Here is a 22763-nt window from a genome sequence, read left to right as displayed (position 1 = left end):
GTTTGTAGTTGTATGGAACCGTTTGACAATCGATGTAAAATAAATACTGACGCGACTCACAAACTTCAGCCTCAAACCCTCGACCACCTTGCGCCGGAACCCCTCAAACATTCCTCAACACAAAAATGCTTTTGTAAACTCACAATTTACACATCTAATACTACTCTTCACCATGTCTGTAGCTCCGGGTAAAGTCGACCGCCAACAAACCACACCCTTCTACTTAAAGCTCTTTTACAGAAGCGGCGGATTTCATAGGTAAATAGTCTTCAGCCTCGTCCGCGAATGCACCGAATACTGATGTATTCACACAGAACCGACGAATTCTCTTCCTTGTCTGAACTTCCACCACATTTACAAATATACACCTGGCAAACATGCACGCTCCGCGAACTCTCCCACCTCCTAACATCCGCCTTGCCCTCCCTACTCCCCGACCCAGCAATCGGCACACGTCTCGCGTTCCGCCTCATATACCCCGATACACGCAATGCGGGACAGGGGACAGGAGCAGCTCGGTTTATGACGAAGGATTTGGGCAGTATAGTGATTGGGGATGGTGGACCGGGGATTCTGCCTGATGAGGAAGAGGCTGGCATTGTTGCTGGTGGGCCAGTGGCCGGTCCTCTAGGAGGAGAACCGGACAAGACACTGCAAGATGCGAGGTTTGTGATTGGGGATTATGTTAGTTGTGCTATACTGCCGCCGTTGCCTAATGGAGGGGTTGCACCGCCGCCAGCGGGGGCTGCGAGGGGTGGTGGGGGAGGATTTGGAGGACCGAGGGAGAATGGATTTAATGGCGGGTTTAGGGGGAGAGGTGGGATGAGAGGTGGCAATTTTGGGCAAGGCGCTGTACCGACTGGTGAATGGAGAAGAGGGGAGAGAGTACCTGAGGGGCCTTCGGGAGGGAGGGGACGTGGTTTTGGAGGGGGTTTTGGGGGAGGAGGAAGGGGCAGATATTGAAGGAACACACTTGATGATACCAATACTAAAACGACACCGGATAACTACAGAGAAACGGGAACTTAGATGGCTTCTCGGAGTCTCAGTCAAAAGGACATATTCAAACAGCTAGGCAAGTATCCCAGGGCATATCTAGAATGCCGCTTATGGCAATATTAGTGCAATTCGAATCCATTGATCACATTCGTCCAATACTGTGTTTGATTTGAGGTCTCGAATGGTGTTCTTCCGCATATGTACAGCCCATCTCCTCCAACCCATGCCATCATCTCCCTTTTAATATTCCACAATCGTATCACCTCTACGCTTTCCCCTCATCTCAAACTTTCCCTAATAAAATATCAGTCAAGTCCTCACCTTCGCTTCCCAAAACGTCCTCACCTCGTATTTATATGCGATATACCCTATCAAAGCCGGGAACGCAATCATGTACGCAAAGGTAATTCTCGCAGTCCGACCAGTCCACCTGAAGTACTTGTGTCGATTGGTCACCATATCTGCCCTTTCTTTAGCATCATGGCTTCATCGTTATCGTGTGGGGAGGGGGATGTACTGTTGTATTTGACCAACGCCGGGTCGAGCGCGACGGCTGAGACGGACTGTTAGCATGGATCTTCGTCGTAGGATGGGATTGACGTACAGTGGTGACCGTGGCCCGCCATGATGATTGTGTTGAATGCGAGGTGGGAGAGTTGTGTGGGTTATGGAGGTGAGGTTCAGGATTGAGCTTCGTGATGTTAAAGCTGGGGCTGCGGTGATGCGAAGCAATGATTAGTCAGCACGCATGTTGCGGTACGCAGCGCAGCGCAGCTCCCCTCCCGCATTCTAAGGTATTACCGATGGCTTGTTATGTGTATATAACAAAATAGAGCAATTTTGCACAAATTCAACTCTGGCCGACATGGCGCAGTGGTAACGCGTCGCACTTGTATACCACTCTTGGCATTTAATGCGAAGGTAAATAATATACCTTCAGATGTTCAATAAACTCATCTAACCATAATTATCTGTAGATCCCTAGTTCAATTCTGGGTGTCGGCAAGACATATATTTTTTGCTTATATTTTTTATCTCTTTGAGATGGACTATGAGGCTTAGTGGTACCCGTTGGCCTGAGGAGATGGTCAGGGGAAGTGGGGGGCGCCGTTGGTCTACCACTGCGCCGTGTCGGCGGCGTTAGATGTCCAAATAGGGATGTTTTTCTTCTTAGGTTATCGTTCTTCGATTTCGATTCTTGAAGGCAGGAATGGCGGGTTGAACAGAAAGCTGTATACCTTATGCTAATTTTCTGGTTTCCTAAATCCTGATTCTAATTATATGGCTCGAGAATAAAATTTCTATTAGATGGTCTTTTGATCCTGAAGATCAGATTGGGGGTGGTATGGACATACCGGAAAAGAGATTGAACCGCAGGAAGAAGTAGATACAAAATATCAAGAGCCAATAATTTGAAGAGACAGATTATCCAACTTACCCAAAGCCTTTTGCTGGAAGTCATACATTTCTATTGCCACACCGAGGCCATTCTCGTGCCTAATGCTTCCTTTCCGTTAGGCTGTTATCCAGTACATACTGCCCATACCTGCCAGTTTCTGTATGGAAATAGTGTTGGAATGCAATAGCCTAGGAATGTATAGGGCCTATAGGCCCTATATATACAGCGTACTACCCACTGTAGAACAGCAGTCAAATTTTCCCTAGAAACAACAAATAGGCCGATAGCAATATCAGCTTGTTTCTGATACCTCAGGTTCGACGGTCTGCCCTACACTTCTATACCAACTTAATCGACACTGAACTATGGGTTCCCAATACCGCGACAGTCACGAAGACTCTGCTGTTCCTAAAAAGGACAGCGATCATACTAACGCTCCACCCTCCAAATTCGAAGTCGTCAAGGTTTACGATCCTAAAGGAGAAATGATATTGCATCGCCTCTCTTCCTCCACCCCTTTCACATGCGGTCTTGCAACACAGAGAAGACAGCGAAGCTTGTGGCTACATACCACAATCAATGGACCGACCTTCGCTGCAACGCTTGTTATGGCAAGCTTTTCTCAGAAAACTGAGAGCCGGTCGCCTGGACGGGTTCGGCAGGAGTGAGGGAAGATAGGGCTCATACTTGGATGGGGGCTACTGGTGGAAGGCTCATACGAGTTTGGACGGCGAAAGGAGATCGACAGTGGTGCTGTAGGTCGAGGGATATCGTTAATATATGAAAGAAGGCTCTGAGGGCTACAATATGACTGACTCACTCTGCGAGATTATGAAGAAAAGTATTATAATCAAAATGCCGTTGTTTTTTCATAGCTATTTCTCCACAAGTATTCGATTTACAGAGAGAAAATACTAGACTTATAGTCATACTGTCCATCACCCCGTCGATGGCGTCGATGGCCACTTCAGCTATTCCTCCCTGCTCTATGGAAGCGTAAGAGTGCTGCGCTGGAGGCAGATGAGCCAGAGCAAGAGCCAGAAGTGGCACGGGTGATCGATGCGCCAGTACCATGGAGGGCACCAGTTGCGCGGATGATATCAGACTGTTGCACAAAAGAGTAGAATCATCTCTCATTTCCTTCAATTCGAATTTGGTCTTTTGAATCAGAAGTAGTATTATACAACCAGATGCGTGGGTTTCTCACCACGTAGGGATGGACGTTACAGCACATAGGACTTGAATAATATTAGGGAGGAGTCTACTCTCTAGCAAAATATCTAAAGTTAATCTTTCAGTAGAATTTTACACTAATCTGCTAAGGTTATAATATATTTGATCATAACTTCCCATAGGTAAAGATGAAGCTCTAATGAAATATCACTGACTTGTAAAATGATCCAAAGGGAAGTGTAATTCTAAATATCTTAAAAGGCGCTTTCTATCATTTCTAAACTCTGAACGACTAAAAATTCCTAAACTAGAAGCAAACGCAAGGAAAGAGAAAATACTCTAATGCTATTCCGGATTATTACTAGTTGTAACACCCCCTTACTATCTTCCGCTATTATATCTTCTTAAATTTCCATCGTCCGTACTTCAACTTATGTTCTTGTATCTTTTACTTCTACCTCGTATCCAACTATCGTTCTATATATCATGCTAAAGTCCATTTCTACAGATGCTGAACAACCAATGACCCCTCTACGAACCCCTCCTTTCGATAAGCGATTAAGTTTAGTCATAAGTCACATGCTGACATCCTTCATTCTGTAACATTTACTCAGACAACGATCAATCGTCAAACATATCTAAAGGAGAGCATGACCTTCTATGGAGCGTAGAGAAATTCACAATCCTGGCAAGCTTTGACGAATGTGGGCAAAAAGATTGTGGCGAAGTACTTGGTAATCTACGCGTAACGCTAACTAGATTGTACAAATCCTTCTCATTAACACAGCAAATCACAACTCTAGCATCATCACGTCACTAATTTGTTGTCAAACTTCGGCGTAGACGAACAGTTCAGCGCCTGATACGTCTGCTATAATTTTGATTCTAATTTTGTAATCACCACATAAGCCAAACCCTACCAGTATTTGTGGTTCAAGCACAGCGACTGGTTCAGGGTCCGATAAACGAGTAACTTGGTCTGGTGAGCGAAAAACAATTGCGGCTAGAAATCCAGCCACCCGAAGCCTTGCGCCAGGTGGCTTGAATAGTGTTGAGCCAAAGTTTCACTGGTGGTTATGGCGTCTTTAGGGTACAGCATTGACAATTTTGAGAGAACAAGCAGAACAACGACGAGTTTTGACCACAGAACCGCCTGGAGAACCCAGCTTTTCTCCTTTTTCTAAGAGGGAAAACCTAGGTACAAATATGCGAAGTAAGCCCCTCACCATCCTTCCAGGGTCTCACCATGTTCAGGGGTCCAGTGGCTCCGCATAAAGCCGACCCCAGTCTAGTTTTCGTCTGAAATTAAGAAAAGGGAGATCTTATTAAATTTGGGCAACTATTCGTAGCTGCCGCATCCTGAAAAGCAAAGTTGCGATTGCAAGCGGTGACGAGTCTGACGACTCACATTCGCAAGTGAAAGAAAAGCCTTTGAAGCCCCTTTTCTCTCCGTTGATGCGCAACGTGAGCGTGACCGCAGATTCGTTGCTTCCAGATTAAGGAGTAAATTACTGGGTGAACTGGGAAACAATACATTGGCTTCTCCGCTTTTTCACTCAAGTTGTGTTCTTATTCCCTTACAGTTTGCTCAGGGGAAAAGTTGGAGAGGGCGGATCTGACTGGCTGGTGCCACGTTCGGCTGTTGTGTTCCTGCGTTAGTGGGCGACAAAGCATTTTAATGGGACAGGGTTCCGGAGCCTTTGACCCTCACCGGTGCTCCTTCGGTGGGCCACATCCCTAGAATATCTTCAGCCACGCGAAGCCTGTTTCGATGAACACATGGACGTTGTGCTGTGTAATTGGCGGGATGTGTCGAAATCTGGCACTTCCACCATCGGACGTTCAGAAGGCTAGCCGTCACTGGCCCGTCGAACCCACTAGCCCCTATTCGCGAGATTCCCTTGGTGCACCGTTGAGCATGGATGGTTGCAGATTTGCCGCCGCAAGCCAGGGCTCCACGTCTGCGGGATCAACATGGAAATGATGTTCCTTTTGCCCCATGTTCTTTGAGCGTAGTGGGTATTTGAGTGACAAGGGACACTTCTTCCCTGCGGGCCCACATCTGTAATCTCCCAGGAGACTTATAGGAGCCTGTTCTCAATCCTCTACCTTCTTTCTTTCCTCTTCAGCCAAACAAGCCAATCTTCAACTCACATCAATTCCTTGATACCCTTTGACCTCGGTCGTCCATTCTTTAAAGAATCAATTATCTAATTACCGCTCTTCAGCAACTCAACAAAAACCTCACCCTTTTTTCACCTCAACTTAAATCTTTCAAGATGCAATTCTCAGTCGCCGCCGCTGCCTTCATGGCCACCGCCGTCATGGCAACTGCCCCTATCTCCCAGATCGGTGATGGACAAATCCAGGCTACCACCGCCGTGGCTGTCTCATCTGCCGCTGATGTTTCGACCGTCCAGGTCACCGTGTCGTCCACCATCACCAGCTGTGCTGCAGACATCACCAACTGCCCAGCTCGTTCGACCGTGGTCTCGGTCAGCAGCTACCCATCAGTCGTCGCCAGCGTCTCCAGCGTCGCCTTTGTCAACAGCTCCGCACCAGCTGCGCCAGCTACCTTCAAGCCATCATATGTTACCCCCGCTGCTAGCGCCCCAGCTACCACAGCTACTGGTTCATCCGGCGCTGCCACTTCCCCAGCACCAGCTGCCCCTCTTCTGTCCACCATCACGATCTCATCGTGTGTGCCAACTGTTATCTACAGCACTGTAACCGTTGCCCCAACTGTCGCAACTGTCTCCAAGGCTGCTGGAGCCCCAGGCCCAGTTGCCAGCGGAACCGGCTCCATTGCCCCAGCAAAGGTAATACTCTCACTCAACCTTTGTCCAAGAAACCATACTAACTCGATGACAGAACGCCACCAGCCCTGTCGCCACCGGTGCTCCCGTCACCTCCCCATCAGGCACCCCATTCACTGGTGCTGCATCTGGTCTCTCGGCATCATTCAGCTTCGCTGCTTTTGCCGGTGCCGCTGCTTTCTTCCTCGCATAAGTCATCTGTTGTATTTGACGCCTTTACTCAACCAGCTTTGGCGGGGTCAGGCTATGGCTTTAACGAAAAGGGGTGTTCGTTGCTTGTAAACCATGAAAGGCATGGGACATGACTATTGTGGCTTAGATTCTTGTAATTTCTTAATTGATGCCTTTGGTATCCAAGACAGGCTCTGGTCTGGGACGTTTTGGAGTAAGTATCATTGGGTTATAGCTTTGATCCTCCAGTTCGTACCAAATTCAAATTCTCAGATAAAACATTCACTTCTTGCTTGACTAAACAATATTGCTTGCCGTGATGGACCCAATCGTAAACATGTCACCCAAGTTCATGAGCTCGTTTGTAAATATGGGCGCCCCAGATTGATTGCAGGAATTTACCCACTTTGCGAGTACGTAGTACAGATGCTTGCTTGCAGGTTGGCCGGAGATTACGGTCTTTTTCGTGGAACAACGGTAGCCAAGTGTGACCTTGGACGGCAGAGATTGAAGCAGGGTACCCTCACCTTCCTGAACAAGTCGCCTGTTCCTGCACCCCGCCCATGAATAAAAATGATGTGATGGAAATCATTGATGATGATGTGTCGATCAAAGATGTGCTACATGGTCCAGACTTGGACTCTGGGTCAAGAATAAAAAAAGACCTTGCGAATTGGGAAGTTCAGGGTAACATCACGTGGAGACTCCCTTGAAGACTTGCCTCAACAGCTTATGGTAGCTGTGGTGGTGTCTTGAAGAAGAAGCTGCACAGCGCCGTATACGAGTATTAACAGATGACTGCATTGGCTACATCCCCTGTTCGATCTTTTCAATGAATGCACATACGTCCTGAGAGACTCTCCAAGGTTGTCGCTGGCCATATGCTGACCATCTGATGATCTGAGTCTTGTAGGAACTTTCCAGGCTGAAGACGAAAGATGGGTAAGAAGATACTTGTAAGGATGAATGGGTAAGCCGTCGGCGATGGGGTCAGCTTATTTACAACTCTTTGAAATACAATAACAATCAAACGACCTTCAACCACGCGACGAGAGGGTATTTAATTTCAGCCTGTTTGCAACTTGATGTGACTGCAACGAAGTACAGCTGCAAATATCATTTTCATGATCTTTTATGAATGTTTACATCTTGGCGGCTCACTCTGATTGGATCTAATCTCAACGTCCCTCCCTTGGGTACAGAAAGACACAGATGAGTGACCAGAGCCAAGCCTCAAGCTCAAGTCCAAGCCTCGGTTGATGTCAATTAGTTTCAGCCTTGCGAAGTCTTGAGGTCAACTTGACACCTCTTGGACACTCCAAGAATACCTATTCGCTTGAGTGAGGTCCAACGTGTACACTCACTCGTGTTCGGGACACATCAACAACACTCTGAATGGCTGTGCCATGGCTTCCTGTGGAAGGAGGCGATATTCCGTTCTTGATGATGTCAAGTGCGATGATGAGCCTCGCTCCTTCCTGGCAGCCAATGAGGCGCAAACATCAACCTCGAGGGAGAAACCACAACAAAAAATTATACAACAGTCCATCCACCTTCACGGGCCATTGTTTTGCACGCGGCTGATATGATTAATCCATAGCAGCAGGCCCTATATGGCTACAAGGCAAGGCTGGAGATACTTTTCATTAGTGGATACGGGCTTATCGCTTCAGTACACATATTCCGTGTATTCCGGCGCGCGCAGCCTCTTGCGATCCTCCTCGCTTTCTCACGCGCTGCCTTGTTCCAACTTGTCCGGACCGCGGTACAAACAATGTCAGAACACGTCACCCATGCCGGGATGGGCCGGGACTCAATCGAAGACATTGAAATACAAGCAACTTCGTCAAATCACACGCAACTTCCATCCAATCTATCCTCCTCCAACCTCGAACTGCCGATCCAATCGTATGAAGTTCCAGAAGATATGACCATTTCCGAGTTCCAAGATGAAGATGTTTGGTCTCTCATCGAACCTGCCATCAGCCCTGTTGCAACCCGACTCAGGTCTGCAAATACACCGGCAACAGAAAAGGCCGCTGCGATGGAGGAGGGTGGGGGTTTTTTCGATAGCGACGTAGAGACACCTCCAGCCACGGCCATGAACGAAAATCGAATTGATCCTGTAGAAGAAACGGTATACGAACCACCAACAAGTGATGAAGATTCAGGAGAAGCTGGACCAGACAAAGTACAACGAGGTTCTGCAAAAAATGGATTATACTTAGAGAAATTGCCCTTCAGACTCGAGACGCCAGCCATCCCATCACCTTGGCATGCAGCCCCGAAAGTCCCTAACGTACAGCAAAGTCAATCATCATTGGCAGGCGTATTTAGCAGTGCCAGAACTCGGTCGCGCTCTGGTAGTACGGAGGCACTGAAGAAGTTCTTACCTAGTCTGCCCTCTATGGCACAAGTGGGAAACCTTTTTGGATCATCTAGTTCCCAAAGGCCCAGCTCCAGAGATGCTTCTCCATCGAATGAGTCTAGGTATGGCCGGTTTGCTCGCTCAGCTACCATGTCTGTTTGTAGTAGCCAATCTCCGCCTAGCAAGTCTACTACTAAACCTCATGCCCATGGACCCATAATCGCAGCTCGGCCCCATCTGTCAACAATGCAAAGTGCCACAGTAACCCAAAGACCCAAAGCTGTAAGGCGATCAACGTCGAACGATTCATTACTTTACCATTCCTTATCAAGGGCCTCATCTCTTGGTGATGACACTCGATTCGAAAGCCAACATGATCAAGTCAACTCACGTGTGAAAGCCATCAGGGACTCTTTACAGGATCGATCTAGCTTCAAGATGCCACAGTTGCCAAGCATGCCCAGTATTCCAAGTATGCCCCGTGTTTCCAGTTTCGGTTTCAACAAGAGCTTTTTGAATGTCAACAATGTACCTGCCAGATGGAGACCAGAAACTGATATGTTACCAGGGGTTTTACCAGGAACTATAACCAAGAAGAAGCCTTCTGGCGCAATTACCCAGCCTACCGTGGCCTCTGGAATGGTTGGGGCTGCAGTTTCGCAGCCAGAGGCGGCTATTGATACTGCTAGACCTCTTGGCGATGGCTCTAGTGCTTTAGACCGGGCCATGGAGACTCTCACTGGAGACGTAGTGATGATGGGTGGCTATAGAGGTTCGATACTCCGGTCAGCGAAAACGCAACGTCAAGTCTGGGTCCCTGTCAAAGTGGGTCTAAATATTCGGAAAGTCGATTTGGAGGTAGGCCTTGACCCAGAAGACGAAGAGAGGATGGAAGAGACAATTTACCCATCGGGAATGCTTCAAAATATCGGCCCCGTCGATATATCGAAACGTTTATTCAAGCGCCTGAGCGAATGCGAGAATGCGAAGAATGGCAAGTTGAGAGTTTGGGACTATGGTTATGATTGGCGGTTAAGTCCGCATCTGTTGAGTAAACGACTCAAGAAATTCCTGGAGGGATTGCCCTCCAATCAACCATCAAAAGATGACTCAATCAAAGGGAACGGTGGTGCCTTGGTTATTGCACACAGTCTGGGCGGTTTGATCACTCGCCATGTGGTCAACGAGTGCCCAGAGCTATTTTCCGGTGTCATCTATGCCGGTGTGCCCCAATCATGTGTGAACATTCTGGGCCCAATACGAAATGGCGATGCTGTTTTGTTAAGTTCACGGGTCCTCACAGCTCAAGTCAATTTTACGTTAAGAACAAGTTTTGTCTTACTGCCTGAAGATGGCAGCTGTTTTGTTGACATAAACACCAAAGAAAAGTACCCGGTGGACTTTTTTAGCTTGGATGATTGGATCAAGTACCGCTTCTCGCCTTGCACTGACCAGCCATTACCCCCTCGAAATCAACAAAGCAGCGCCCTTGGTAGCTTACTCAACATGTCAAGTAGTCTTTTAAATTTGCCAATACCTGGCAAGAAATCAATCTCTGCAGTCTCGAGCCCCAATTCGCCAAACTTTCCCGCCAATGGCTTCGAAGATAATAGAAGCCATTCTCCACCCACGAAGACTACGCGTGCAGCTGACATCCTGCATAATCTCGAAGGAGGGAACGACCGCACTCTCGCGCCTCAAATGGGCAGCAACAGCAACCCAATGAACAAGGGCCAAAGCACCTCTCAATCCGTCTCTACAGCCGTTACCCTACCGCGGGACAAAGCCATCGCCTACTTGAAGCGTACACTCGCCGAAACGCTTAAGTTCAAGAAAGAATGCCACTACAAGCCTGAACTGGGGGAGACGAATAGATACCCTCCACTAGCGCTGATATACGGGAAGGGTATCCCAACGTGTAATGGTGCCAAGGTTGATGGGAGAGAAGGCATTCCGTGCTCGGATGTCTATGATAATCTGTCGTTTGCTAGTGGTGACGGCGTGTGTCTTGCCAAAGAAGCAATGCTACCGCCGGGTTATAAGGTTGCGTATGGAGGGAGGGTCAACAGTGATAGGGGACATGTGACGTTACTTGGGGATCTAAATGCGGTCGGGATGGCGATGGAGGCTGTTATGAAGGGAAGGGCGAAGGGGATTGGGTTGGGGGTGGTGGAAAAAGGTGATGCTTGATGAGGGACGAGGGGTGAGAGAGATGAGAGATGGGAGTTGGGAGGTGAGAGATGAGAGATCTATACAAGTATATACCTGGGCAGGATAGAGTAGAGACGAGCAATCGTCACAGCTGCAAAATAAGAGTAGCGAGTGATGTTCTATTAGCGGAGATGAATGAATGAACAATGCATACTGTATCAAAATTGAGCAAGAAGAAAGGAAAGCCACTTTTTCAGCCACTTTTCCAACCCTCTGCTTGTACAATTTCGGCATCAGATGATCTAGGAGGAAGTGGTTGATCACCACCTCACTGTGAACACATGAGTGACTTGGCAGCTCGGGTAAGACCCGATCCGAAGAGAAGAAAGAAAATCGAGTAAAACTGCCGTTTTCGGTCGGTACGTCACCTCTCATGTCACCATTTGGCCGAGGTTCATTTACTTCTTATCTCCTACTTAAGTGCGATCTCAGTTCCTCCGAAGCCGATAAGCTTCATTACTCCACTTCACACACGCCGCATTTGTCTTTCGTATATATAACAAGTCTTCCTATCCATTGTTTCTCAATTGGTTATCTAAAAACAATTTTGATAACTCTCTTATCCATCTTAATTCCAATTCCAATTCCAATCAATTGGTAATACATCACAATGGCATCAAAAACCCCCGCACCAGCTTCAACAGAGCAGCCGAAATTCAAGCTCTACTGGTAAGTCCACCAAACTCCCTCCCCTCTCACCGCAAACTCACTCACAGCAATCAGGCTCGAGCAATCGCGCTCCCAACGCATCCTCTGGCTCCTGGAAGAACTCAACCTCCCCTACGAACTGCAGATCTTCAAACGCGACCCGACAACCCATCTCGCGCCACCAGAGCTCAAAGAGATCCACCCCCTCGGCAAATCCCCCGTCTTGTCCATCACGCCCCCCAACTCTCCCCCCATTGTCATCGCCGAATCGGCGCTGATTATCGAATACCTGCTTGATCATTTCGCGGTTGGGAGTAAGAGTACGCTGTTGCCGAAACGGTATGAGGAGGGCAGGGAGGGTCAGGTTGGGGGCGAGACGCAGGAATGGCTGCGGTTTAGGTATTTTATGCATTATGCTGAGGGCAGCTTGATGATTATCTTGATGTTGTATATGGTTGCTAGTAGTAAGCTTCCCCTTCCCTCTTCCACATTGATTTCTTCCATATCAATCAAAGTGGACTTGCATTGATTGCATCCATCTGGTTTGAGAAGTGAAACTAGACCAATGGATTTTAATGGGAGAACCAAATAGACATCAAAGCCTCACCCGTTCCCTTTTTCATAAAGCCCATCACAACCCGCGTCGGCGACAAGATCATGACTTCCTTCGTCGAACCGAACTGCATAACGCACTTCTCGTTCCTCGAGTCCCAGCTCAAGACCTCGAGCGGTCAATATCTCTGTGGTAAACATCTGACCGGTGCCGATATCCTGCTGAGCTTCCCTTTGATAGCCGCAAAGGGCTCGGCGCTCACTAAGGAGAAATACCCGGGCGTGTGGGCGTATACTGAGAGGTTGGAGAAGGAGAAGGGGTATGAGAAGGCGGTGGAGAAGATTGTGGAGATTGACGGCAAGTTTGAGGCTAGTTTGCCTAGGTAGAATGTGTTAGTTAGCTAGTTGGGTGGCTAGGTTCTTCAATGTGTTATGATTGGAGGTGTGGGTTAGATGAAATGTGTATATATCCTCTCCGCTAGACAATTTGCACGCGCATGCTTGGTTTATCTTTGTATTTCCAGTGAGCAGATACAGGAGAGGTAGCTAGTGTAACATTTATATTATAGTTATGATTACGCATAGGAAAGAGGCCTGTTCGTACTCCAGTGATAGAAAATGTAGATATAATGTGGACGTGGATATGGGGCGAGGCATCATCTTCAAATAATCTGGCATTGGTTTTCCCGCTGTTGATGATGACAACGCATGTCTCCATTCATTGCTCCTTCTACCTAGAATAGCTACTGAGAGTAAATAATCTGGTGGGAAGGGCGGCAATGATAAATCATAACGGAAGGTCGAAGGCGAATTACTAGGAGCAGCAAGCTATGTAAAAATACACTTTCACTTCAGATATTGATACATGACATATCCCGGGAATCGAGAGACATTCAAACTCTCTAGTCCTGTTTCCGACGGAGTATGATATCCAAGTGAGCTGATGCGCGTGCAATTACTTTAACCTTATAATCACCACTAAAGCCCTGCAGCAAATGCTCTTTTTTAAAAGTCTGTGATCGATATTCCAACCCCTTTACTCTTCGCTAAATCTAGCAGGTCACCGGCAACAGCTGCATCCATAACCGCAATCCCAACACATTTATAGACCACAAATCCACTCTCCAACCACTCCCTCGCACCCTCTTTCCCGTCCCCCCCCAGCGCCACAAGCTCTCCAACATCAACCAGACTCTCCGGCCCAATCTTCCCCTGGATAATCTCTCCCGCCTCCAAGAGACACGACTTCCGACTATCCACCACAATAACACCCCCTTTGCCCCCGGTGGGATGGAAAGTAGACGTAAAACCCGCAGTTGAGTTAACTACAGTAGTGAAAATAACAGGATCCAGTTCCGTCATCTCCGCACTATGTGATCCGATAGCCGTCACGTAACACCCCCTCTTCATCTTCTCCTCCGAGACCAGGAACCGCGCCGGGAACAGTGGCCGCGCAGACGGCGTACAGCAAAACACAACATCAGCATCCTTCAAGCTCTCCTCAACCCTTTGCGCGTACCCGAAAATCAGCGGATCCAGGACCTCAAACCGCACCTTCGCCCCCACCTTCGAACCCGCCTGATCATGCCCATCTCCCTCAAGCGTCTTCAGCATTTCCTCAGCTCTACTTGTTGATCGATTCACAATAGTAACCATCTCGATCTCCTCCCCCCTCAGCAAAAGCGCTAGCCGGATATGCCACAGCGCCTGTTTGCCCGCGCCGAATACGACGATCTTCCCCGTGCGCCGGCGGTCTTTGAATAGGATCATGGACGCGAGACTCGTTCTGAACGCAGTCAGTTCTGCTGCGTTTAACAGTCCCGTCGCGTTTCCGCTGGCATCAAGCAGCGTCACGACACCTTTTGGAGCCGGAGCCGGAGACGGGGGTTTGGATGTTGATCCTGATGTTGATGTTGATGTTGATGCTGGTGTGGCGAGGGGCAGGCCGATTATTTTTGTGCCAACGGTAGTGCAGGAGGTGAAGGGCATGAAGAGCGTTAGTTGCCCAGCTGGGCTCGTGATTCCTGTGCGCTGGGGCTGGTAGCGGGAGGCATAGCCGGCGGTAGAGGCATTGGCGGAGTATTCTGAGAGGGCGCGCGCGAGGTTCTCTGTGATTTTGAGGATTTCTGCGCGGTTGAGGCTGCAGAGGAGGGATTGGATTGTCTCGTCGGAGAGGATGGTGAGAGTCATGATGATTGGCAACCAACCCTCTGCGGGGGGTTGAAAAGAAGCCGCTCTGGAAAGGTTGAGACGAGGTACGTTTATGACTCCGTTACCCAGTGTTGGCTATGGCTAGTCCCGTTAGTATACGAATCTACTGATTTCGCTTTTGTTAAACTCTTGTTAACCTCACATGGTTCTTCCTAATATCAAAACTTCTGCGCGCCGTCGTGTTGCGTGGGGTGGGATCTGCGGGGTCCAATGGCCGGTCTGCCGTTCCGGTTCTCGGGAAAGAAGCAAAATCTCACACGAAAACATATGGAGCATAAAAGTAAAAGTGCAGTATCAAAGAGATGATTCATCACTGGCGATAGTTAAAATGTACTTGCTCTAGTGAGCAAGCTCGTTCTGTCACTTTTGGGAAATCCAAAACTTGAATAGATATCGGCATGGAGCTGCTTTGCTAGACTTATACCGGAAACTTGGAAGACATATATACGGTATTTGGAGATTTGATGTAATTGGCTATTTTTGTATTGTTCATTGAAGTGTTCTTTTCGCTTTCTCTCTTCGAAGAGAGAAGAATCGTGTAAGTGTACATACATCCCATCTCCGCTTCATAGCACAGTAGACCCGAAATCTATGTAGCAAAATTTTAATTCGTAGTTCTTGAAACTCCCAGAAACACTTTCCTAGCCCAGGCAAAATTCTGCCAGCTCTTCCAAAGAGATCTTCCAACCTTCGAAATCGAAGAAATTTTCTGCTTCTTTTTGCTTCTTGTGGAAGTAAATAGCGAAAAACATGACTTTAAACCAATCGTGTGTAGCTGCGAGGTCCAGGATATGATTGTCGAATGACAACATGGCAGCCGCGATTGTAGGATGTTGTTGGCTGAACATGGCGCTGACGATGCCGACATAGATGAGGAAGCATTTAGACCATTGCTGGGGGTTGTCGCCGAACATACCGTGCAAGACACCTTGGGATGCCGGATTGGAAGGTCTACTGTTGCTTGGGGGAGAAATAGCTTTTGGTAAGACTATTCAGGAACTCTACATGTCTGGATCCTGCCTTCAATTTGGTGAGGTCTTCGGCACTGAATTCGTTCTTGACAATGGCCATTATCTACTCCTTCGGCTGCTCGGGGAAAAGCTTGAACACTTCTTCAGCACAACGCACTTTGACATCCTCTTCCTCCTTGAACTGCTGGTAGAATGAATGGCGGCCTTCGTTCTCCGCAATAATGGAATCGAGCTTTACTACGCGGGTCTTTGTGGTAAGCAGAGTCGTAGCAACACTAGCCCACGCCTTCCGTCCATAGTACTCTTCGCAAGAGGCAATCAATTTCTTAGTTCGTACACTGGTGGCCTTGAAGATACACTGCTTGATTGCCACTTCGTGGGCATGGGCATCTTGCGAAGTAGTAGGAGCAGTAGGAGCGGTGCTATTGATGCAAATCCTCTTGTTTGGCTAGATCGAAGGGGCAGGAGGATTCGTAGCCGGAGAGGACCGACCGTGCTTTGGCATACTGACAGTGTTGCTGGTAAACGCTCGGAGAGTAGCCATTTCGTCAAGATTGTGTGCCGTATTGGTCGAGAGCATTCAAACGACCAGGCAATTGAACTTTTGCAAGAAGGTTTGTCGTGGACAACTGCAACATGAAGCGAGCAGCAGAACTTCTGCTTCTGACTAAGGTACCCTTAGTCATGGCAGAATCTGGTATCAGGTAGCGGTCACTTGAGCCGGTCCCATCGCGGTGAATTTCTTGGAAAGCATGTGCCAGCCCGGCGTGGGCTGGCAATTTCGATAGAAACCAAGCGGCACGTGGAGCAAGCCTTTTCAAAAAACAATTTGAGTCAATGACTAGACTTCGAACGGAATATAAATTGCAGATTTTGGGAACAAAGTTTAAGCGCCGACATATCAATAAAGGTGCTCATTGAACCAAACCTACCCGCCTCTATCGTTCAGGGGCTCGCTTATTGGTCCTAGAAAAGAAAGCTTTAGTTCGTATAGAGACTTTGAGATATCCTTATGTTCTAAAATCAGGCCTGACTATGCTGCATCTAACGCCATTTCAAATGGGCCGATAGTCAGTAAAGTGCTGATCCTTATATGCAAAAAAACAAATAAACATATAGTAAGCTTTCCTGATGAAGTTTCCGATGAAGTGTTTCGATGAAGGGTTCTGTGGTTTAGTTTGCGATAAAGTTGTCTTCGGAAGGGCGCCTCCCACTTTCGATATATTAGCGGCTTTTACCAACCAGTACCTGGCCTGGTGATCATTGTGGCTGCAGTAAGACTCTTATTGCTCATTACTAGCCAATTGAACTTACTTACGTATATAAAGGCGCCTCGTTCTCGAAAACTCACGGCTCCCTAAGTTAACTTACTCGATCATCAACTCACTCTTTCACATTTTAGCCTACCAAACTCTCATCCTCTTGCACAATATCCTACCATGCGCTTCTGCCGTACCATCACAATAGTAGGAGCCCATGCGGCCGGCGAAGTCGGCGATGTAATCACCGGCGGCGTCCTCGACGTCCCAGGGAAAACAATGTACGACAAAATGATGCATTTCTGGAAAGAAAAAGACGGCCTTCGCCAGCTCCTCCTCAACGAGCCTCGAGGTCGTTCATCCATGAACACAAACCTCATCCTACCCGCATGTGATCCTCGAGCAGATGTCGGATTCTTAATTATGGAAAGTGATGAGTGGGCGCCGATGTCAGGGTCAAATACCATTTGTACGACTACGGTGCTGCTGGAAACGGGTATGGTGCCCATGGTGGAGCCGGTGTCGAGGATCGCGCTGGATACGGCGGCGGGGTTGGTGAGGGTTACTGCTGAGTGCGAGGCTGGGAAGTGTAAGAGTGTTTCTTTGGATAATGTGCCGTCTTTTGTATTTGCCTTGGATCTGGAGGTTGATGTGCCGGGTTTGGGAAAAGTACTGGTGGATATTGCGTGGGGAGCAATGTGGTTTGCTCTGATTGATGTTTCAGCTGTTGGTCTGAAAATCGAGAGTCGAAATGGGGCGAAGCTGGTTGAAGTGGGAGAGAGGGTTAAACGCGCTTTACAAGCTCGGATTAACCCGGTCCATCCAGAGAATCCGGAGCTTGGAGGAGTTAGCGCTGTTGCGTTCACGGCTCCTTTGGAGGACTGGCAGGATGGTAAGACTGCGGTGAATACAGTGGTTATCTCTCCAGGTCGACTGGACCGCAGTCCGTGTGGGACAGGAACAAGTGCTCGATTGGCAGTCCTGCATGCGAAGGGTCTTTTGAAGGAGAATGAGATTCTGCGCCATGAAAGTATCACGGGTACAGAGTTCTTTGCCCATATTCGAGGTACATGTAAGATCGGGGGATACGATGCGGTTCTTCCAACTATTAAGGGGAGTGCGTGGATTACTAGCTTCAAGCAAGTTGTACTCGATCCAACTGACCCGTTCCCCCAAGGATTTAGGGTGGGTGACCAATGGCATGTGCCAGATGAGGAATAAACATTAACCCTGGGAGAAAGAAAGCCACTTGGCAGAAACATTTTCAAAACTCCCATCAGCCGCTGACAAATCGTGCATAGTGTAGAGAAGACTCAAGTATTTGCAGGGGAAAGTATGGGTATATTTTCAGACATTAATATTCGAAAACTACTTGACAGCTCCAGGCCAAGACTAAGCATCAACCTTAGGTCCCTTGGTCTTGCGCGACCTCTTCTTCTTTTTCTTGCCCTCGATAATGTTCATATCCTCGGCAGCCAATGAACTTTCTCCAGCATTAGCACCAATAACAACCTCCGGCCCATCCTCGTTGCCAAATGTCTCCTTTCTCCATTGCCGAAGTCTAGCTTTCTTGCCTAGATTCTTCTTGTCTTTCCTCTTCTTCTCAGGGTCTCGGAATGCAGCCATTTTCTTCAAGCCAGCGAATGAATTGAGTTGTGAATCAGGCGCCATGAGGATGTCTCGTGCGGTTAGGCCAAAGGAGATGGGTGATGTCTCGCGGTACCGGAAAGCAGTGGGTCCCTTAGACTTGAGAGGGAGGTCAATGTCTAGATGGCCATCAACAATCTCTTCGATTCTCTTGCGTTCCAGACGAGCTGCCTTCTTCTTGGCCTGCTTTTCTTGCATCCGATCCTTGCTAGTTTTGCCATTCCTGGGTGTTTCGCCATCTTCGTCTTCTTCCTCTTGATCCTCCGAGTCAGAGAGAGTAAATGCGGGCTTCTCTTTACCGTCATCGTCCACAAAGTCGGGAATGAGATCCTTGATATCGATATCGTCGTCCCACTTTGGCTTCTTAGGGTTCTTCTTTTTTTTGCTCTCGGCCTCGCTATCGTCGTCTGACCCTGCCTCAGCTTCGGCGTAATAGTCCTCTCCAAATCGCTTGTTCATCTCCGCTTCCCACGAATCATCATCCCAGTTCTCATCCAAGAACTTTGTCCATTCTTCGTCCTTGAGAGTCTTGCCCTTGATACCGGCTGCCTTTTTGATCTTCTGGAGCTTCTCTTCCATCTCCCCGATCTTCAATTGCCTCAGTCGAGTCCTATCCTGATCTCGCTCCGCTTTTTCGGCCTCACGTTTCTCCCTCAGGGTGTCTCGCTGCTTCTTCCTACTATTTGGCTCCTCTCGCCGGACCGACTTTGCCTGAATGATATCTCTGGCATATGATTTCAGCATCTCATTGCTGCCTTTCGGATCCTCGAACCGGAGGTTGTAAGCACTCTCAAACTTTTCCGCCCTCTCATCTTCCTCCTCGTCGTCCGATTCGAATGGTAGATGTCGTGAGCTTTCACCAGGTACCCAGGCTCGTGCTGCCATAAAGTTGGAAAGGAAAGTCTCAGGGTCCTTATCGGCACTTTCGACATCCAAATTAACCTTAACTTTAGCAGCTCTTGAGGGATGCATTCCTTGGGTCGTTGGTTGAGGTTTCGACTTTGGAATGAGAAATCCTCCATCTTCGTCATCGCCAGAATCGGGATCATCCTCTGCTGCGGCATGCATCTCTTTGACAACCTTTCGCTTGAGATCCTCTTGCTCTTGTACAAATGTCCGCGGGGCCTCTTCGTCTTCGTCCTCAGCACCGATGTCCCCCTTCAGTAGCTTCTCTCTGTGGTAATCGCTCAGGTACATGGGCTTTTCTTTCTTCGCTGGTGTAGCACCTTCTTCTGCGCCCTCCTTAATCGGCTTGTAAAAAGTGACCTTCTCATCATATACTCGGGGATCTTTTGACTTCAAAGCTTCAAGGGTTGCCGAAATTTCTGCATCCAGCTCCTCTGTGGCCAGAAAGCCCTCGTCATCTTCATCCTCGTCGTCGGAAGATTCGGAGTCTTCATCGTACTTGTCTCCATACTGGCCTTTGATGGGTTTCACAGGTTTGTTGTATTTCTCCTCCACTAGACAATGTCAATAGGTGACAACAATGATTGAATATTTAACTGACGTCTTTGTAATTCCTCCCGCTTGGAGTTGTGCTCAAATCGCTTTGCATACTCCTTGTTGATTTTGAATCCTGGTTCTTCCAACTTAACCCCTCCCATAGATTCATCGCTGCTAGCAGAATCACTGTCGTCCAGTAAGTTTGCTTTCTTGGGCCCTTCTTCTTGCTTGATTTTTTTGGCACTATTCTCGGATCGCCCTTGCGTAAGGGAATCTGCCTTTCTTTTCGCCATTGTAGTTGGAATTTCTTGTTTGAAATTTGCTGGAATTGACAAGAAATATTTTTGAAAATATCGGCGTTGGAAGTAAGAATGTTCCGGCGCTAGGAAATATGTATTTCCGACTATGCTTACTTACATAATCGTGACCCGGAAGCAGGATGACGCTCCAACCACCATCTACCATCAAAAGCCTCAAGAATAAACCGAGCAGCTGCCATCCAGCTCACTTACAATCTCGTCGCAAACGTAAGCGACCAACTCGAATCTGTCCTAGATACTTTTGCAAGCTCTCACCTACGCCTATTCAGAAATCATTTCTATCAACCTCTTTTGATTTTAAATCCGACCTCCAGAACGACGATACGATGGCTGAGGCAACAGCACCCAAGCCAAGTAGCAGCGTGAAGCTGGTTTTGTTGGGTGAAGCAGCTGTTGGAAAGGTATACACATCTGTTTCTACATTCAGAACGATGGACTGACGATAGATAGTCATCTCTAGTATTGCGGTTCGTCAACAACGACTTTCAAGAAAACAAAGAACCAACTATTGGAGGTATGTCTTGATGATACCACTTCGTCGTATGTACGGCTAACATCCATCTACAGCCGCATTCCTCACACAAAAATGTAATCTACCTACCCGGACAATCAAATTCGAGATATGGGATACCGCAGGACAAGAACGTTTCGCATCACTCGCACCCATGTACTACCGAAATGCACAGTCCGCGCTCGTCGTCTACGATCTCACAAAGCCTACATCTCTCATCAAAGCGAAGCACTGGGTAGCGGAACTGCAAAGGCAGGCCTCGCCAGGAATTGTCATCGCCCTGGTGGGCAACAAGCTTGATTTGACGAATGAGAGCTCCGGGTCTGGCAATGCTTTAGGCGAGGATTCAGAGACCGATGCTGCTGAGGGAGAGAACGATGATGGGGATGCAAGGAAAGTGTCGACTGCTGAGGCGAAGACGTATGCGGAGGAAGAGGGACTGCTGTTCTTCGAGACGAGTGCCAAGAATGGAACGAATGTTACGGAGGTGTTCACTGCGATTGCAAATGCGATTCCAGAGACTTCATTGAAGGGGGCTAGAGGACCGGGTGCTACACAGTCAAGTGCAAACAGGACGGAGGATCAGTCGAGAGTGAACTTGACTGGACCCAGAGATAGCGCTTCAAAGGAGGGTTGTGCTTGTTAATTGTTGGTGTGTTGTATTCATGGAGTCAGCTTTCCCTTTTTATTTTCATGGACCTGGGGGTATGCAGCCGGATGTACGTTTGGGACATGAACATAGGTAGACTCTGCGGGGCTCTTATGTTGATACGATACATTAGTATTGCGTTTTGAGAGATGCCATTCCCGACTACTAAATTCAGTAATGTCTAGATTTATTTGTGACAAATCAGTTCAAAACACTATTCCAACTTCAACGGGCTCTCTTAAAGCCAGCAGAGAAGATAGGTTGTTTTGGATTTTGAGACTATCGTAGCTCGGCGCTTCGACCTCGCAACGAAGGTGTTTCATGAGGCTCACTACAAGTCCTCACATTGTTTCGGCATTTCTTTTTAAATGTTCATACCAGACCCCTTTCAGCCTGTTCCAGATTTTCAAGCACTGACAGCAGGCAGTGTCAAAGAAACGGATTACGCTTTTCATGCCCTGCGAAAATCTGCCAATCTGCCGCCGAGTGCCTTTCCGTCCTCCCACAAAACATGTTCCAAAGGATCTTTCCAGCCCGTTTCGAGTTCCTCGGTAATCGATATTCCGGGGTTGCTGTTCTATAGAGAACTTGCTAGTCTTGCGAGCTTGCTTTGAGCGTCTACTATATAATAGCTTTCACGGCGGGAAACGCTTTTTTCATTCACTTCAAATTTTAACTTTCCATAAACACTCAGCTGGTCTGTTTTCTTTACTTCAACCAAAAACATATTTCATTATCCGTTCGAAAATAATCAGCAATGCGCTCTTCAAGCGTTTCCCTCATTCTTGCTTTCTGCGCTGCGCTTGCAATCCAGGCAGCTCCTCTTACTACCCGCAACTATGACACGGCGTTCCAGTACGATGCGGATGGAAATGAGGTCGACAAGAGGGATTATGCTACTGCTTTTGAGTACGATGCAGATGGGAGTGAGATTGAGAAGAGAGATTACGACAACTCGTTCGAATATGATGCGGCCGGCAATGAGGTTGAGAAGAGGGACTACGATTCGGCGTTTGAGTATGATGCGGATGGGAATGAGGTCGAGAAGAGAGATTTTGATACGGCTTTCGAATATGATGCTGAGGGAAACGAGATCGAGAAGAGAAGCTATGATGATGCTTTTGAGTACGATGCCGAGGGAAATGAGATTGATGATGCAGAATAAGAGACTGGATGTATGAAGTATGGGGATGCAGGGGAGATGTGGGGATAACGATTATACATAGGTCTTGAGATGGGAAAACTGCTGTATATATTATATGAGTTGATTGAAATGGACAGTATACTGACAAGTTGAATGGATTTTGTAGAATTCTATACCTGTAGTTTGCCCTATAGAGCACGAGTTACCATACTTGTTAACTACGGGCAAAGCTCTTAGGTTTCTCGCGTAAGAGAATATGACCTTTGCGGTA

The 22763-nt window shown here is 47.9% G+C and overlaps 7 protein-coding genes and 1 non-coding gene across 8 annotated transcripts; 6 read left to right on the top strand and 2 right to left on the bottom strand.

Annotated features, from left to right (window-relative positions):
• Positions 1 to 172: 172 nt before the first annotated feature.
• On the top strand, positions 173 to 963 carry SAP18 (Histone deacetylase complex subunit; the record flags this gene model as incomplete). The annotated part of the gene is made up of 2 exons (XM_031152707.1): positions 173 to 258; positions 315 to 963. 2 exons carry the CDS (start codon positions 173 to 175, stop codon positions 961 to 963), a joined length of 735 nt encoding a protein of 244 aa, XP_031002416.1.
• Positions 964 to 1239: 276 nt separating this feature from the next.
• Positions 1240 to 1562, bottom strand: LHYA1_G007781 (uncharacterized protein; the record flags this gene model as incomplete). Its single annotated transcript, XM_031152706.1, has 3 exons — positions 1240 to 1293; positions 1345 to 1460; positions 1517 to 1562. Coding segments are annotated over 3 exons (216 nt in total), but the record flags the coding sequence as incomplete, so codon positions are not given.
• Positions 1563 to 1858: 296 nt separating this feature from the next.
• Positions 1859 to 2004, top strand: LHYA1_G007780. Its single transcript has one exon. It is a non-coding gene; the product is annotated as a tRNA-Thr (tRNA).
• A 3846-nt stretch (positions 2005 to 5850) lies between these two features.
• Positions 5851 to 6580, top strand: LHYA1_G007779 (uncharacterized protein; the record flags this gene model as incomplete). The annotated part of the gene is made up of 2 exons (XM_031152705.1): positions 5851 to 6390; positions 6443 to 6580. The coding sequence occupies 2 exons, from the start codon at positions 5851 to 5853 to the stop codon at positions 6578 to 6580; spliced, it is 678 nt and encodes a 225-aa protein (XP_031002421.1).
• Positions 6581 to 8332: 1752 nt separating this feature from the next.
• YJR098C (Uncharacterized protein) lies at positions 8333 to 11116 on the top strand (the record flags this gene model as incomplete). Its single annotated transcript, XM_031152704.1, has 1 exon — positions 8333 to 11116. The coding sequence occupies one exon, from the start codon at positions 8333 to 8335 to the stop codon at positions 11114 to 11116; it is 2784 nt and encodes a 927-aa protein (XP_031002428.1).
• Positions 11117 to 11747: 631 nt separating this feature from the next.
• Positions 11748 to 12718, top strand: GTT1_2 (Glutathione S-transferase; the record flags this gene model as incomplete). The annotated part of the gene is made up of 3 exons (XM_031152703.1): positions 11748 to 11806; positions 11861 to 12249; positions 12378 to 12718. Coding segments are annotated over 3 exons (789 nt in total), but the record flags the coding sequence as incomplete, so codon positions are not given.
• Positions 12719 to 18170: 5452 nt separating this feature from the next.
• kri1 lies at positions 18171 to 20161 on the bottom strand (the record flags this gene model as incomplete). Its single annotated transcript, XM_031152702.1, has 2 exons — positions 18171 to 19885; positions 19933 to 20161. The coding sequence occupies 2 exons, from the start codon at positions 20159 to 20161 to the stop codon at positions 18171 to 18173; spliced, it is 1944 nt and encodes a 647-aa protein (XP_031002426.1).
• A 353-nt stretch (positions 20162 to 20514) lies between these two features.
• Positions 20515 to 21345, top strand: VPS21 (Vacuolar protein sorting-associated protein; the record flags this gene model as incomplete). The annotated part of the gene is made up of 3 exons (XM_031152701.1): positions 20515 to 20589; positions 20639 to 20702; positions 20756 to 21345. 3 exons carry the CDS (start codon positions 20515 to 20517, stop codon positions 21343 to 21345), a joined length of 729 nt encoding a protein of 242 aa, XP_031002427.1.
• Between the last annotated feature and the right edge of the window lie 1418 nt (positions 21346 to 22763).

This window comes from Lachnellula hyalina, assembly GCF_007821495.1.
Source record: "Lachnellula hyalina strain CBS 185.66 chromosome Unknown contig00169, whole genome shotgun sequence".
Lineage (NCBI taxonomy): Eukaryota > Fungi > Ascomycota > Leotiomycetes > Helotiales > Lachnaceae > Lachnellula > Lachnellula hyalina.
The sequence above is the reverse complement of the archived record's forward strand: the minus strand, read 5'-3'. Positions and strand labels throughout refer to the sequence as shown.